The 17,527-nt window shown below is 38.1% G+C and overlaps 1 protein-coding gene across 5 annotated transcripts in view; it reads left to right on the top strand.

Moving 5' to 3' along the window:
* The window catches only part of arb2a (ARB2 cotranscriptional regulator A), a 570,831-nt gene that overhangs the window by 353,764 nt on the left and 199,540 nt on the right, over nucleotides 1-17,527 (top strand). For all 5 annotated transcript variants that reach the window (XM_043709291.2, XM_043709302.2, XM_087999275.1 and 2 more), the window contains exon 9: nucleotides 10,348-10,464. In XM_043709291.2, the coding sequence (XP_043565226.1) occupies nucleotides 10,348-10,464 (117 nt within the window). The remainder of the gene's footprint in view (nucleotides 1-10,347; nucleotides 10,465-17,527) is intronic.

A 17,527-nucleotide genomic window follows, 5' to 3' on the forward strand; every position in this document is an offset into this window, starting at 1 on the left:
TGGGACCTTATCGAAATCTTAATGAAAGTCCAAGTAGACCAAATCTGCTGTCTCCCTTTTATCAACTCTACTAGTTACATCCTCAAAGAAGTTTGGTAGATTTGTCAAGCATGATTTCCATTTCATAAATTCATGCTGACTCTGTCTGATCCTGGCACTCTTTTTCAAGTGTACTGCTAATAGTTCTTTTATGATGGACTCTGGCATTTTCATCCAGTTGTGGAGAAGATCATCATTGAAACTGTGTCCCCTTTTACAACACTAAATTTATATTCCAATAGACACATTAAAAGCTACTGTGAAAAGGTAAAAATGTGAAATAAGTGAAATGATGGGGTGGGAGTGGTTGAGGATTTAGGGTGGGAGTGGATGATGGAATCTGGTGCAGTATGGGTGAAGGTGTATAGTGCATGTGAGTGAAATGGTAGAGTGCCGAATGGCGAGGGTTATGGACTCAGGTAAATAGGTGAGTGCTTAGGTAAGTTGGAGGAGTTCGGTCAGAGTGAGTCCACCACTGTAAGGTGAGGTGTAGGTGTCAGATCAGGAAAGGATGATGGTATCTGATCTGTTGAGGTGATCAGGTGCAGTGGGCTACGGGGAAAGGTTGCCATGTCTAATGGGGTCTAAAGAATGTCAGGATGCCAGGTCTGGTGTGGTGTTAACTCGGGATATTTCAATTGGTGGGCATGATTTAGAGATGCTGGTGTTGGACTGGGGTGTACAAAGTTAAAGATCACACAACACCAGGTTATAGAGTATACAATTGTAAGACATAGAATTTTTTTTAGATTAGATTATTTCCAGTGTGGAAACAGGCCCTTCAGCCCAACAAGTCCACACCGACCCTCTGAAGAGCTACCCACCCAGACCCAGTCCCCTACAGTTACCCCATCACCTAACACTACGCACAATTTAGCATGGCCATATCACCTAACCTGCACATTTTTGGACTGTGGGAGGAAACCGGAGCACCCGGAGGAAACCCACGCAGACATGGGGAGAACGTGCAAACTCCACACAGACAATTGTCCCTGGCGCTGTGAGGCAGTTGTGCTAACCACTGAGCCACTGTGCCTCCCACAATTTATAGCAAAAGTTTACAGTGTGATGTAACTGAAATTATACATTGAAAAATACTTTGATTGTTTGTTAAGTCTCTCATCTGTTAGAATGACCATGTTAGTTTCACTTCTTTCACATGTAAATCACAAAACCTTTTTAAAAAGTTATATTCTCAGGTGAACTTTAACAATTGGTGTCAGCTCAGATAATGAGTTGAAGGCGTTAGCCCCCTGTGTATTGGTGTCTGTGCCATAATGTTTAGACTGATTATAATCTAAAAATGAACTAACAGAATCTTTCATGGATTCATGCAGTTTTTGAGCAAAGTACAATGTAACTGTGCAAGTACAAATTCACCCCACAAACATATATGTGTAGGTCTGCATGTGTTTAGGAGTTTGTGTCTGTGTGTGTAGGAGTGTCTGTGCAATGGGGTCACCTGTAGTGTGACATAAACCCAGGGTCCCGCTTGAGGCCCCCCCTAGGTTCCAAACAATTGGTGGGGTCAGTGTTGAGTCAGGATGCAGTTTAATAGTTACCCAGGATTTAGATCTTTAAGTGTTTGATCTTTAACTTTTCCGAGGTACCTATTAAGCTCAAGTGAACAGGAACTCACCAAATTCTAGAACCTTAAGAGGCTTTCTTCCTGGCTTCCAGGTTCAGGAACTGCCCATCATAATTTAAAGTTTCCCAGACAGTTCACTTGGAAGAGCTGAGTCAGAATTTCCTCACAGTCCCAACACATAATTCTAGTCAACATTGCTGTACTAACTATCTCGCCCCATCAGAACATCTGGGCCATTATTTCAGGTCAGTGAGCTTTTATCTGAATACGAGCGGCACTTTGTGTTTTGACTTTCTTGATCAAATATATATTGAAGGTAACAGGGAATTGGAAACGATCACAATGTAGGGATCTAATCAAAGACTCAAATAATTATGAAGAGGGTGAGAACCTTGCGTTTTATAGTTATTTCTGAAACAGGAGATCCAATTATGAAATCACTCCAGTGTATTTGCTACTTATATATTTGATTTATATTGTTTTTACTTCAAACTTATTCTGTTTGATGAGTGTTTTTATTTCAACAACACAAAAATCACACTCAGCTTCTGATTATTGATGTTCACTCAAGGCAATTAATAATTATGAATGATTACTGCTGGTTCAGTGAAAAAGAATATTAGAAAACAAAATTGCTTGTTAAATAATGTACATTTCTTAATATTGTATGATTCATTGCATTTTTAAAATTTCTAATCTTTAGTTACCACATCTATTGATACATTTATTCAGTATTTTTTTAGATGGAGGCAGCCATTTTTAGAAGACATCTTTTAAAGTGAGATTTAAAAGACTATTTTGTTGAAAATCAGTATTTAAATATTGACTACTAGATACTGACTATTTTGAAAAATGCCAAAGCTCAGACTATTACATCTTCCTGATGGAACAAACTTCCAAAAAAGCAGTTAATTTTTATGTCATAAGATAGTGCAGCAAAGGTTAACAAAATAAGTTTAAATTAAATGAAATATATTTATAAACTAAAGCAGAGATATTTTAGGAGATAACTTAGTATACCAGTTCCATTCATAGAGAAAATGCTACATAAACATATTACTCTTTATCTCTATTTGCTGATCATTTATTTGCTTTGTTTTACTCTACACTGAGAACTGATGTTATCTGTTGTCTGATAGAATTTGAATTTATGTTTCAGTTGCATATAAGAAGGCAATATGCCAGCGCAATTATGTTATTACTTTAGTGCCACACTAAAATTGTTTTGATGCATATCTTTAATTGATGATCTGACAATTTATGATTTACTATCTGTAATTGGTAATATGGAGTTTAACATTGCTAAAAGTAGAAGCTTTTCAAGGTGGCACTCATCAGGATTGGGACTTGAAATGAAACTTTGAAAGAAAACAACAGGTTATATATACACCAGGAGAAATTGGGGGCTCATTGTTTGCACCATGATTGGCATGGAGATACAGTAGGAACTGTAAACTGTTGATCATGTTTAGCTGAATAAATGTAGACCAGGACAAATTGTTGCCTCAGTTACCGTTTCCATTTTGAAAAAGGTGAAATCTATAGACATATTTCTTTTGTCTACAAAGAGCAGTGTGCACACAGAAATGAATCACACTGCAAGACCTACTGCTAAATTAGTTTCTGGTGTAGTTCTTAGCACAATCAGGATTATCTAGTAAATGCTGTTCAATAACAGGATCACATTAATGTTGGAGGTGTTCTGTGGTTTCCATCTGCTGGTTGAGTCAGCAAATTTTCCTCAAGTATGACTGCAGTCACATGTATGCTAATATTTTGTAGACCATTCTACTTTTGTGAATATTGGGAAGACAAGTCAGCAGATTTCCAATATGTCTCAACTTCTCCTTTTCCATTATGAGCTCACATAATTCTGTAGAACTTTGCTAACTTGGCAGAAAAACAGTTTTTAATGAGTGAGAATGCCCTGATTATGTCCAGGAATGCTACTATTAGAGGTCTTTATGTAAACATTAACATTGTTTTCATTAAACAAATGAGATTATCAAAGTACTACTAGAGGAGAAACATTACTAATGAATTTTATGTTATTTAGGGCTTGTCAAGATTTAAAAGAATACTCGTCATAGGGGACTGTCTTGTCAGCGGTAAAGACAGGAGATTCTGTGGCAGTGAGCATGAATCTAGGATAAGATTATTAGATTACATTACAGTGTGGAAACAGGCCCTTCGGCCCAACAAGTCCACACCGACCCGCCGAAGCGCAACCCACCCATACCCCTACATTTACCCCTTACCTAACACTACGGACAATTTAGCATGGCCAATTCACCTGACCTGCACATCTTTGGTTTATGGGAGGAAACCGGAGCACCCGGAGGAAACCCACGCAGACACAGGGAGAACGTGCAAACTCCACACAATCAGTCACCTGAGTCAGGAATTGAACCTGGGTCTCCGGCGCTGTGAGGCAGCAGTGCTAACTACTGTGCCACCGTGCCGCCTGGTTGCTTTCCTGGTGCCAGGGTTAAGTACGTTTCAAAATGTTTGAAGCATATTTTCAAACGGGAAAGTGAGAAGCTGAAAGTTGTTGTACACACTCATAGGAATGCATTATTAGGGAAAGGGTTAATGCTTTGCAGAATGAATATAAGAGGTTAGGTAGAAGGTTAAAAAACAGAACCTCAAAAGTAGTCATATCTGGTTTTACTCTCTGTGCCAAGTTCTAAGAGGGAAGGAATAAAATGATAGGGCAGATAAATGAATGGCTGAAGAGGTGGTGCAATGTGCAGGGATTCAGATTCTTGGATCATTGGGATATCTTCTTGGGTAGAAAAGACCTGTTCAAAAGGGATGGGTTTCACCTAAACTACAAAGGGACCAATTTCCTGGTGAGGAGATTTGCTAATTCTATTTCGGGAGCTTTTAAACTTAAAGAATGGGGTGGGTGGTTCTTAATTAGCAGTGAAAATAGAAAGACAGACGAGGATAGTTCTGATTCAGAAAAGAGCAAGTTAATCAGAAAAGATGACGAGCAAGTCAGAGAACAAGGTAACTATGAAGAATTAAACGGCATTTATTTCAATGCAAAGGGTGTAACAAGTAAGGCTGATGAACTCATTGCATTTATTGGAATGTAGGGCTGAGATGTCACAGCTATTACAGAAATTTGACTGAGGGAAGGACAGGAACAGCAGCTCAATGTTCAGCATTTTAGATGCTGTAGGAAGGACAGAAAGAGAGGCAAGAGAGAAAGGGAAATGATGTTTTTGATTATGAAAAACATTTCCACTGTAATTAGAGAGGATATTTCTAAGGGATCATTTAGAGAAAATAAATGGGTTGAAATGAGAAATAAGAAAGGGAGTATCACCTTCATGGAATTGTACTAAAATGCCCCTCCCCCCTCCCCTTCCAATAGTGAGGGAAAAATTGAGAAGCAAGTATGTGGAAAGATTCAGATATATGTAAGAAAAATACAGTTGCAATAGTAGGGATCTTATTTTTCCAAGCATTGACTGAGATACTTGAAATCAAACAGCAGAGGCAGTCAGCTGTGCAGATTCACTGCTGGGTCAGACAGCAGTGCAGGTTTATTTCGCTGTTTGATTCGCTTCCCATGTGATCACTGCCTTTGTCTCTCTTCCTCCTTTTTAAAGTGCCGTTGTTTTAATTTTTTTCCCCCAAGTTCCAAAACAATGCAACTGTTTATAAACCAATAATTACTGCTCCAAGAATTCGAGGAAATCAACTCCAACATTGAAAATACTTCCAAAAAGGAGCAGCTCTTAAAGCCACAATTTTTCCAGTCCTCCATGTTGGATTGCCCAGAATCCTTTTTCACGCAGACGAATTGGTGCATGTATGGAATGAGTGGCCAGAGGAAGTGGTGGAGGCTGGTACAAATACAGCATTTAAAAGGCATCTGGATGGGTATATGAATAGGAAGGTTTTAGAGTGATATTGCCAAATGCTGGCAAATGGGACTAGATTTGTTTAGGATATGTGGTTAGCATGGGCCAGTTGGACTAAAGGTTCTGTTTCTGTGCTGTGTATCTCTATCATTGTATAACCGTTAAAGGGTTGGATAGTGAGGAATTTCTTAAATGTGTTCAAGATAATTTTCTTTATCAATATGGAAATGCTCCGACAGGAGCAGGAGCAAAGCATGACCTTCTCTTTGGAAATAAGGCAGAGCAAATGACTGAAGTGTTAGTAGGGGAACATGTTGAGACGAGTAATCATAATTCTATTAGTTTTAAAATAGTTGTGGAAGAGGCTAAACCTTCCATAAAAGTTCAGGTTCTTAATTGGAGTAAGGCAAATTTTAATGGTATGAGACTAGAACTTTCAAAGTTGATTGGAGTAGACTGTTCGCAGGTAAAGGGATGACTAACAAATGGAAGGCTTTCAGAAGTGTGATAAAGAGAGTTCAAAAACATTATGTTCCTGTGAGAGTGAAAGGTAAGGCTGGTAAGGTTAGGGAACATTGGATGAATGAAGATATTGAGGCTCTAGTCAAAAATAAAAAAGCATCATATGTTAGATATAGGCAACTGGGATCAAATGAACCTCTTGAAGAGTATAAAGAGTGTCAGATGTTCTTAAGAGGGAAATCAGGAAGGCAAAGAGGATATATGAACTAGCCTTGGCAGATAAAGTTAAGGATAATATAAAGAGATTTCACAAGTGCATTAACAGCAAAAGAGCAACTAGAGAGAGTAGGGCCCCTTAAAGATCAACGAGGTAGGTCATCTTAATGTTGAACCTCAGGAGATGGGAGAGATATTAAATTCATATTTTTAGTTTTTACTGTGGGAAAGAAATGGAGGCTAGGGGGTCTCAGGAAAGTGAATATTGGTATTTTGAAAACAGTACACATTACAGAAGAGGAATTGTTGGAGGTCTTAGAAAACATAAAGATGGATAAATCTCCAGGACCTGACCAAGTGTATCCCAGGGCATTGTGAGAAGCTGAGGAGGAAATTGCGGGGCACCTAGCAGAAATATTTGTATCATTTATAAGCAACAGGTGAGATACCGGAGGCCTTGAGGATAGTCTTTATTTAAGAAAGACTGTAAGGAGAAGCCTGTGAATCTGACATTGATAGTGTGTAAGTTATGGAGGTAATTCTGAAAGATAGTATTTACATGCACTTGGAGAGATTAGGAATGATAAGTCAGCATGGTTTTGTGCGAGGGAAATTGTGTCTCACAAACTTGATTGAGGAAGTAACCAAAAAGATTGATGAGGGCAGCACTATGGACATTTTTTACTTGGAGTTTAGTAAAACTTTCGATTAGGTTCCGCACGGTAGACTAATTAATAAAGTTAGATCACATGAGATTCAGGATGAGCTTGCCAATTAGATACAAAATTGGTTTTACAGTAAGAGACAGAGGGTGGTGGTGACAGTTGATTTTCAGACTGGAGGCCTGTGACCAGCGGTGTTCCACTGCAATTGGTAATGGATCCACTTTTGTTTCTCTTTTATGTAAATGATTTGGATGAGAATATAGGAGACATGGTTAGTACATTTGTAGATGACAGTAAAATAGGTGGCATAGTGGACAGTGAAGAAGGTTATCTAATGTTACAAAGAGATCTTGATCAATTGGGTCAATGGACTGAGGAGTGGAAGGTGGAGTTTAATTTGGAAAAATGCACAATATTGCATTTTGATAAAACAAACAAGGGCAGTATTATACAATTAAAAGTAGTGCCTTGGGTAGTGTTGTGGAACAGAGAAAGACCTAGAGGTTCAAGTACATTGTTCTTTGAAAATTGTGTCACAGATCAACAGTGTGGTTAAGAAGGCATTTAGTACACTTAGCTTCATTGCTTAGACCTTTATGAGTACAGGAGTTGGGACATCGTGTTGAGGCTGTACAAGATGTTGGTGAGGCCTCTTCTGGAGTGCTGAGTGTAGTTCTGGTTGCTTTGTTATAGGAAGGATATTATTAAACTGGAGCGAGTTCAGAAAAGATTTACCAGAATGTTGCTTGGTATTGAGGATTTGAGTTATAAAAATAGGTTGGAATGGCTGGGACTATTTTCACTGGAGCGTAGGACATTGAGGGGTGACCTTATAGAGGTTAATTAAATCATGAGGGGCTTAGATAAGGTGAAAAGCAAAGGTTGGGGAGTTCAAAACTAGGGGGCATATGTTTAAGGTGAGAGGAGAAAGATTTGAAAACGACACGAGGGGTAACTCGAGAGTGGTCAGTGTGTGGAATGGACTGCCAGAGGAAGTGGTGGATGCAGGTACAGTTACAATGTTTAAAAGACATTTGGTTAAGTACATGAATAAGTAAGATTTGGAGAGAGATGTGCCAAATTCAGGCTGGTGGGACCAGTTTAGTTTGGGAACATGGTTGGTGTGGACCATTTGGATCAAAGGGACTGTTTCCATGCAGTAAGATTCTATGACGTTAGTACCACCTATGGTGCTTTATCTCAATGACAGATCTTCACAATACTTACCAAGACATCCACAGAATGCAAGGTCAAGAAGTTGCAAGATACTTGTACTTATCAGAAAGCAGATGAATTTCTGCTTCAAATATAGACCTCAGGATTAGAAGAGATTCTATGATAATTTGAAAACAGTCTCTGAGCACAAGGCATTGTAGCGTCATCAATCCTCATTGTCAGCAAGTCAAGCTGCTCATGGGAAATGTCTAAATTCTAGAAAAACAGGCAGAGTATTTCAACTACATTGTTAGTCAACCTTCATCCATCCATGAAATGACAAGCTGAATGCTATAGGTTGTGTCATCTGTAATTGGTAAAAATGGTCTGCCAAGGTGTTTTGTGTAATTAAATGGGGATATTATCACTTTGAAATAAATTATTCTTTTTTCAACTTTTGTCATTGTTCTGCTTGTAGTGTTGTACACTTTGGAACTCTTCTAGAAATTCGTTAAACCTGTGATTAGATTTTTTTTTCTAACCGAAGGTATTAGAAGATCTGAGGCAAAAGTGGGTATAAGTAGTTACCTTGCGTAATAGCCATGACCTCACTGAATGTAGGAATGTTCAAGGAACTAAATAATCTACTTTCATCCTGATTTTCCTTTCTCGGAAGTTTTGATAATAATTATGTCTATTTCCCCCCTCTGGACATTACAAGTTTTTCCTGAGCAAAATTAAAACAGAAATTTCTGGAAATACTGAGTGGGTTGTGGGAGAAGGTGGGGGAAATAATTTTAGGTCTGTTGATATTCATCAGAAAGAACTAGGGAAAGTTAAAAATGTGATAAGATTTGAGCACAGAATGGGTGGGTCAAGGACAGAAGGGATGTCTGTAACAGAGTGAAAGATTACAGAGGTTGAAAACAGGAATATTAGTCTTCTAGTACAGGGAGTGGTCATGGGTCAATAAAAGATGAACGATATACCTAGAACAGGCGTGCTTCTCTGAAAGCAAAATAAAGAGAAAAACATGCAAAGGAAACAAAATAGGAGCAGACATTGTGTTCTGAAATTGTACTTGGTGTTGAGTCAGAAAGGCTGTATGTCATTTAATTAAAAGATGAGGTACTGCTCATCAGGTTTACATTAAGCTTCATTGGTACAGTCAGGTTGAAGACAACAATGTCAGTGTGAGAGCAAGGCAGAGAATTAAAATGACAGGCCTGTCATTTTACACTTAGAGCCATGATCATGGACTGAGTAGAGGTTACCAGATCTGCATTTGACCCCCCCCCAGTGTAAAGAAGACCATATTATGAGGAGCAAATTATTGAAATAAGTACATGTAAATCATTGCTTTGCCTGGAAGGAGTGTTTGGGTCCTTGGAAAGTGAGGAGAGAAGAGATAGTATACATGACCCACCACAGGGAAAATGCCATGGGAAGGAGACTGCATTTTGATGTAACTGAAGAAGAATTTTCCTCATTTCCTTTTGAATATTGAATGATAACTGATAAAACAAACCATAGAAACAGTTCCATCTTGTTGTTAAATAGTAAAAATAGTAAAAAAAAATCAAAATACAAAATGCAAACTTTTGACTAGTTATGGACAGCTTCAAGGAATGATAAATGGCCTGCATTTGCAGTGGACTTGCAGTTCCGTCCCCAGTTTCAATATGTTACAAGCTATCAAGTTAGTAATTGAATCCAACCGACCAAATGAGCAACTTAATATTACCCCAAATCAGTTTTAATGGAAAGTAAATCACTCCAGAGTGTTAAACATAATCATAATAGTTTCTGGACAAACAAGATGTTAATATCTTTCCATAGTGTTTGAATGTCACCCAAGGCCATATTATAATAGTATGTGTATTATAATGCAGGAATGTTAAAATTCTTTTAAATATTATTTTCTATGTTGAAAGCATAAATCTTAATAATTAGTGTCCTAATCCATGTGAAGCCAATCTTTAAAGAGTAGTTAATTGCGAATGCAGACCAGTAATGTAAGTTGGATAGTTAGATTTGAGTATTCAGCTCCAAAACATGCAAAACAGAACTTACACTAACAATGAGAAACATTAAAATACCTCATCTGAGAGTATATTACTGGGACTATATTTAACAACTAATCTTACTCTTTAATTATTATCTCCTATAATTATGAAGTGTTGTTGTTCATTGTACAGTTCCTTCTTCAATTGCATTTCATTTATTAGTAGTAATTATTTTGTATTGAAAGAGATTTTCTTTGCTGTACACATGAGTAACCTTTATGGCAAGTGTGAAATTATTGCAGTTGCACTGGGTCTCACTTAATGTGTCTTCTATAATACAGATGATTCACCGGGAGGCAGAAGTGAAGAACAAAGTGATTTCTGTCGCACTGACAGATTCTGTCCATAATGTATGGCACCAAGAAGCTGGAAAATCTGTACTGGACTGGATGCAGGAGGTAAGATCCATGCAGATCAGACTGGACCAATTTCACAAGCAAAACTGGTTGATCCAGGAATAATTGGAAATGTGAACTTAAGAGATATTATAATCATACTAAAGGTCAAGAAATACCTGACTACTTTAGTTAAGTTTCAATATCAAAGATTTCAGAAGTTGTAATGTAGTATTGTTCACTCCCACTTTATGTGAAGATTATTTTTGGACAGCTTCAAGCACGTGATAAATGGTCTGCATTCGCAGTGAACATGTGGCTCCATCCCCAATTTAGATATGTTACAAGTTACTGTCAGCAATCAAGGTGAGTAATTGGAGCTGAAGTGCAGATCAAGGATGATCTTTAGTGAAACTATATAATTGGACAGCCAATAATAATCAATTTGTGCCTTGAAACTACAGATATTCGCACTTAAAAAAATTTCAGGCAACCTTCAATACACCGAGTCTTTTTGTAGTTTAAAACAAAGGGCTCATAGGTAATGGGAGCCAGCAACAGTTGAGAAGAATGAAATTTGTCGACCAGGAAATTCTTTACACATAACAGAGAAACCAACACAGTCCAGCCTTTATTACTCACTCCTCATTCCTTTCTCACATTATCCAACTGCTGATACAGAAGATGTGAATGCATAGTCTGCAGAAGAGAGGGCAGAAGCATCAGAAACTGGATTCAGGATTGCCAAGATTCAGGCAAGGGTGTGAAACTGGGGAAGGATTTTGAAATTGAAGGACTGGTTCTGTAAAGAGAGGTATCAACATTTGAGGTAGTGAGGTGGTTCTGTGAATTTTGGGGGTCTCAAGTGGAGGTCTGAAATGAGTAGGTCTCAGCTTTTAATGGGAATCACCGAAATCAGGGTAAAAGAAAAGCTGTGTGACTATGCAGCCACTCTAAGTGTCTGCACATGCCAGTCGATATATTGATGCATTTACTTTCAGTTTTTCCAGTTGCTGCTATGCACAGATATCAGAGGTCCATACAGCAGCTGGAGAAACTAGAGAGAATGTAGCTTTGGAGGGATGGAAAATGGGGAGTGAGGTCTCAGAGAACAAAGGAAGAAAGGAGCACATGGAAGAGAATGAGTCTGGTATTTGAGAGATTTGGTCTCATGTCTTGGGGATGTTTGCTGGGGGAGCAATGAGGTGAGAATAGGTATTATTTGCAGAGCCAAAGGCAGCACAATGATGTTGGTCTGATTTTAATAGTTGCAGCAGGGGTCTTGTCCATTAGTTGGAAAACCAATGGGAGCCTTGTGTCACTTGTTGTGTTAAGACCTGGGCACCTACTTAAATAGCATTGAGACTCACACTCATTTAAGCCCCTAACAGTATGGCCAGCATTCCTGAAAACCTTACAGCCAACCAAAGATGTATTGCTCATGCTACACTCAGATGTGTAAGAGAAATTGGCAATGGATCCCTAAATAGAGGTGAGTGTGGAAGTCATGGGGATCACAAGAAGGGAGTTATTGCAAAGGACTGTCAGAGCAGGGTGCTGGCCTTCACTGGGCTACAACTTAGTGGGCGGCATGGTGGCACAGTGGTTAGCACTGCTGCCTCACAGCGCCGGAGACCCGGGTTCAATTCCCGCCTTAGACGACTGACTGTGTGGAGTTTGCACGTTCTCCCCGTGTCTGCGTGGGTTTCCTCTGGGTACTCTGGTTTCCTCCCACAGTCACAACGATGTGCAGATCAGGTGAATTGGCCATGCTAAATTGCCCGTAGTGTTAGGTAAGGGGTAAATGTATGGGTGGGTTGCGCTTCGGCGGGTTGGTGTGGACTTGTTGGGCCGTAGGGCCTGTTTCCACACTGTAATGTAATCCAATCTAATCTAATCTAATCTAATCTAATTTCCTGATTTATAGAGTGTCTGTTATTGAAGGGCCACACGATAGTCCATTGGCAAATTCCATGCCTGCCCCTGGTTAAATACCAGCAGCATGAGTTTGAGGTCTTTAACTGGTTGTTTAAGAACCTCAACTGCCTCCAGGCTAATTAGCTGCCCTCCATCCTAGTGCCACCCTGAACATGATTGAGGAGAATCTATGAGATGATATGATTCTCACTCCTCAGCCTCCCACTGGATCCAATAGCTCACCTCTGCCTCTGAACTCGTTTCATAGGAGGTGACATTAAATTTCACCTACAGAGACAAAGAAGCACTAAGTACCTTTTTATAACTCCCAAGTTAGGAGTGCAAATTCTAGAAAATTCCTAACTCCATAAACCCATCTTGGGAGAAAGTGTCCTAACTGTCTGAATTTTCATTTTGACTCTTGTGGATGCTCATAGTAGTCATTCTTGCAAACCCAGAAAGTGTTCAGAGGCAGTCATAGGATTTGTCAGGTGCTGAGATGGGCTGTTTAAAAGGCCGGCCGTGGCATATAATAAAATCAGGAAAGTAACCAACAACCCATTAACCTTTATCCCTCCCACACCCTCATTACCCACACACTGTCCATGTCCCATCCATGACAACTCATGCCACTTCGCATTCCCACAAATTGCATCCCCCCCCCCCCTTGGTTCCATGCCAAATCTGGCAAATAGTGGTGCCAGGTTAGAATCATAGAGTCATCAAATCATGAGGTTGGGAGGCAGGATTTTGGGAATCAGGCCTCCAGTAACATTTTGGCTAAGATGTGGAACATTTTGCAAAATTTCAGACCTAAGAAAGAAACCAGAGAGCTAATAAAGTATAAGAATGGAGAAAAGGAGAAGAAGGGACTAATCGACGATGGGATCCTTCACCACACATAGCTATTCATATATGGCGTAATATTTAAGGAACAGGTTAAACTCTGAAAAAAATGAATAGTTTCAGGAGGGAAAATAACATTTTGGGGTTGAAGCCCTCCTCTTGTCGAACTGCAGCATGTATTGTAATTTCTCTATTTCCTCTCTTTCCCACAACATGGATGGTCTCCCAATTCTTAAAACGTCTGGCACAACACCTGCAAGGGACGCAACCATCTAGGGACTTTAGTGCCTAATAATTTGCTATATATACTAACTCACTTCTGAAGGTATGAACACACCTATGAGTGAAGAACACCAGATCCAAATCCCTTAGATGTCCCTACATTAGAGGTTTCACTATAATTAAATGGCGGACAGGATAAAGAAAATGAATTCTTCTTTTTCTAATGGTTAACTTTCAGCTAGTTGTTATAAACTAATTCATGGCTATGCTGAGAAAGCATTCAAAATAAATGATAAACCAATTGTGTTCATTCACTAATCTTGCCATATTACTTTATAACATTAGATCCCTAGCAATGTAGTTGAACCTTAGCTTCTGTCTGAAATGGCCCAGCAAGCTCTTAGTTTAATAGCTATCAAGGATGAGCAATAAATGCTGGCCTTGCCAGCAATTCCATATAACCCATATAACCCATAAAAGAATAAAGAAAAATTTTAACTCCATACACAATGGCCATAGTTTCCTGTCAGTATTAAACAAAAAAAATGAACTGAGATGCTGGAACAAAAACAGAAACAAAAACAGAAATTGCTGGAGAAACTCAGCAGGTCTGGTTGTACCTTTAGAGAGAAAGCTGAGTTATCAGTTCGGCTCCAGTGTTCTGAGGAAGGGTTCGTGGACCCGAACATTAACTCTGTTTTCTATCCACTGCTGCCGCCAGACCTACTGATTTTTTTTCCAGCAATTGATTTTTTTTCCATTGTTAGTTGCATGCATTGCATTGCTGCTGACAAAGATTACTGTGTCCCATACAGATTTCATTATGTTAGCTGAGATTTCTGATCCTGGTTGCAATGGCAATGGATCAATTCAGCCAACCCCATAGAATATCTAAAGTACACAAGAGAATGGTCAATGAGAGAGCATGCCACTTTTTCCTGACATTAGCTATCTTATTCAGATAAGTTTTAATGGTCTCAAATCTGTTTGGTGAGTGGCTATGTGGGCAAAGATAAAAAAAAGGTGGTCCTTTATGGTTTGTGAAAGTAGTTAGGTTGGTGGGAAGTCATGTTAGATCGGATAGGTAAACAAGTCCATGAACTCTGTCCTCCTTTGTCTTTTTTGCCAATTGGCAGTCTAGGTCTTGTTTGATGTATTTGCTTGCACACAAGATTACTTTATTCTGCTATAAACACTTGCTTTGGTCCAATGTTTTGTTTCTTTACTTTAACCATTATCACTGCCTTTGCCTTTTATTCCATGGCATCTTTGACATTTAATCTCTCTGGCCTTTTAACTATCCTGTACCTTACCTTTTATTCTGACTTCCCCTTTTTTTTCAAAATGATAATTAATGTCATATTTCTCCCTCACTTCAGTTCCGAAGAAGAATCATCTTGGATTTGACATGCTAACTCTGTTTCTTTCTCCCCAGTTGCTGACAGACCTGTTAGGTTTTGCCAGCACTTTCTATTTTATTTTAGATTTATAACATCTCCTTTTGTTCTTTTTTGCAATATTTTGCTTTTACTTTAATATCACTGAGGCTTAAGCTCAGATCTTTCTAGACAGATGGAATAAAACTTTATTCTCTCTAATAGTTTTTAAGGAAATTACATGTGAGCAATTTCAATTCAGTTCCTGGTGAATTATAAAATCACCGTAGTCCCAGAGAGACAATTTGGTTTAACCTCTAGCGAGGGGAGAGGTTGAGAAGAAGACTCTTTCATGGTAACCTCTGCCAGTGCAGGAATTGAACCAGTGCATTGGTACCTCTCTGCATTGCAAACTAGCCAAACAGCCAACTAAACTAACTAACCACTTTAGCCATTTATAGTGTAAAATAGTCCTTGTCATTTACAACTGCCACCAAATGTATACACAGAATATTCCATTTCATTCAAGTTTTGAAAAGCCCTAAACTTTATAAACTCCACAAGAGATTTTACTAACACCATTAAATCCAGAAATTACAGTTGACAATATAATTATTTTTATCTTCCAGCTCTCACTATTTAAATGTGTTAAAGGTGGTCAAATACTTTAAAATGTAATAATATTAAATTATCTTAAATTATTTAATATTTGCATAATAAAATTAAATTACTGACTGCTATTATGATCAAGCATTATGATCAAGCATTTGAATTCATAAATTTTAATGATGTAATGACAAAAATATATTCCAGTTTGGAGGATGTTATTGATGTGTTCCTTCTTAAGAAATTCACCATCTCAAAATAATTTCAGCGTTGTTTTGGTTGTCCAACAGTAACAAATTACATTTATAAAGCATCTTTAGAAAGATTTGCCTGAATTAACTTTGCATCTGACACTTGCTACCAAAAGTATTCATGTTAATATGATTAACCTTTTTTGCAGAACTTTGTTTTTCAGCTCCATCTGAGGTTACCAATTCTATGCCCTCCCAAAAGCCACCATAACCATCCTATTTACTATTATAAGTCAAGAGACATTGAATTATAAACCATTGTTACATTGTAAATATCCGAAGCAGACTTAAGACTTACCAACAGTCTTTTAACTGTTAATATACTGTTGCTTTGATTTTTCTATTGTATGCATCTGTGTTATGGTAATAATAACATCACTGCCTGTGGTGCCGTGTCTGTTCACGCAGATGAGCACCCATCTGCCTACAAATGAGTTTATACCTCCAGATGTTCATTCATTTCTATTTTTAAGCCAGTTCACAAACACAGTTTCTGAGACATTATTATTCTGGGTCAAGCCCGATTATTTAAAGCACCTGTTGTGGTTTGTTTCACATAAGAAACGAAAGAAATGAACATTAAAGATGATAACAAAAGCTTTTTTTTCTAAAATCAAAATACTCTGTTACAAGAAAGGAGCAATGTATGGTTATGCTTGTTCAAGCATTCTGTATCAATCCTAAATAATGTTAAACAGTTGAATCACATTGTTTTCATCTTTGCATTTGAAATTTGGCATTGGATGTCTTAATGCATTTAAATTTTGAAATTTACCTTAAGCACTACCTTCCATAAAAACTGATTGGAAAAATTTTTGATGGACTTTCTCTTAAATCAAAGAAAAGACTGGAGAAATGTGGAACTTAGTGCATGGAAATAAAGTGTTAGAGAGGTAATCTTATGAGACACTTATGGGCCTGGAAAAATAACTGTGGCTATACTTCAAATTATTAAAGTGATAAAAGTGGACATCAGTAAAAAGTAAATTTGGAACTGATATCATGTCATTCTTGTTAATGTAACAAATTATGAATGAATTAAAAGAACATTCAGATTGAGGAAAACATTTGGATTCATTTTGGAAACAATTAAATGCTACAATAGAGAGGAGCTAGGCGTATTGTGGATGAATGATGGCCAAATAGCATTCATGGGAACATAGGACAGGAGCAGCTGACTTAGCCTCTTCTGTATGTTTCCCAATTTTCCTGTAATTATAGCTTACCTGTGACAGAATTATACATAACTGCATTCCTTAATACATTTTCTTTCCCTCATCCTTTTCCTTAACACATTTGTTTAAAATTAGTAATTTTAGTTTCAGAAATAATGGTTAACCTGGCTTGAACTGCCATTTGTGGAAGACTGTTTTAAAGTTCTACTATCCTTTACGTGTGGAAGTATTTTGTAACTTAGTTCCTGCAAATGCCCAGCTATTAATTTGATGCTTTGTCCCCTAGTCCTAGAATGACCAACTGGCTGAAGTGATTACAAAAATAGAAGTTGCTGGAAAAGCTCAACAGGTCTGACAACATCTACAAAGAGAAATCAGAATTAATGTTTTGGTGGCCTTCCTCAGAACTGTGCAAACACTTCTTGTAATTTAACCCTTGGAAACCACAGTCAGTTTAGTAAATCTATGTGACACTTGCTCCAAGTATTGTTTATCCTTCCTCAGGTTTTCTGCCTAGAACTCAAGATAAAACTCTAGATGTGACCTAACATGTTTGAATATCAAACTCAAATGCATGGGACAAGACACAAACTCCCACAATGCAGTCCAAATGCATAAACTGCTCTGCTGTAACTTAGTCTAGATATTTTATTATGTGGAGGAGCTGGTGTTGGACTGGGGTGTACAAATTTAAAAATCACACAACACCAGGTTATAGTCCAACAGGTTTATT

Source organism: Chiloscyllium plagiosum, unplaced genomic scaffold (genome assembly GCF_037043375.1).
Source record: "Chiloscyllium plagiosum isolate Xiang-an unplaced genomic scaffold, Cpla_swu_hap1 HiC_scaffold_2, whole genome shotgun sequence".
In the NCBI taxonomy this organism is placed as follows: Eukaryota; Metazoa; Chordata; class Chondrichthyes; order Orectolobiformes; family Hemiscylliidae; genus Chiloscyllium; species Chiloscyllium plagiosum.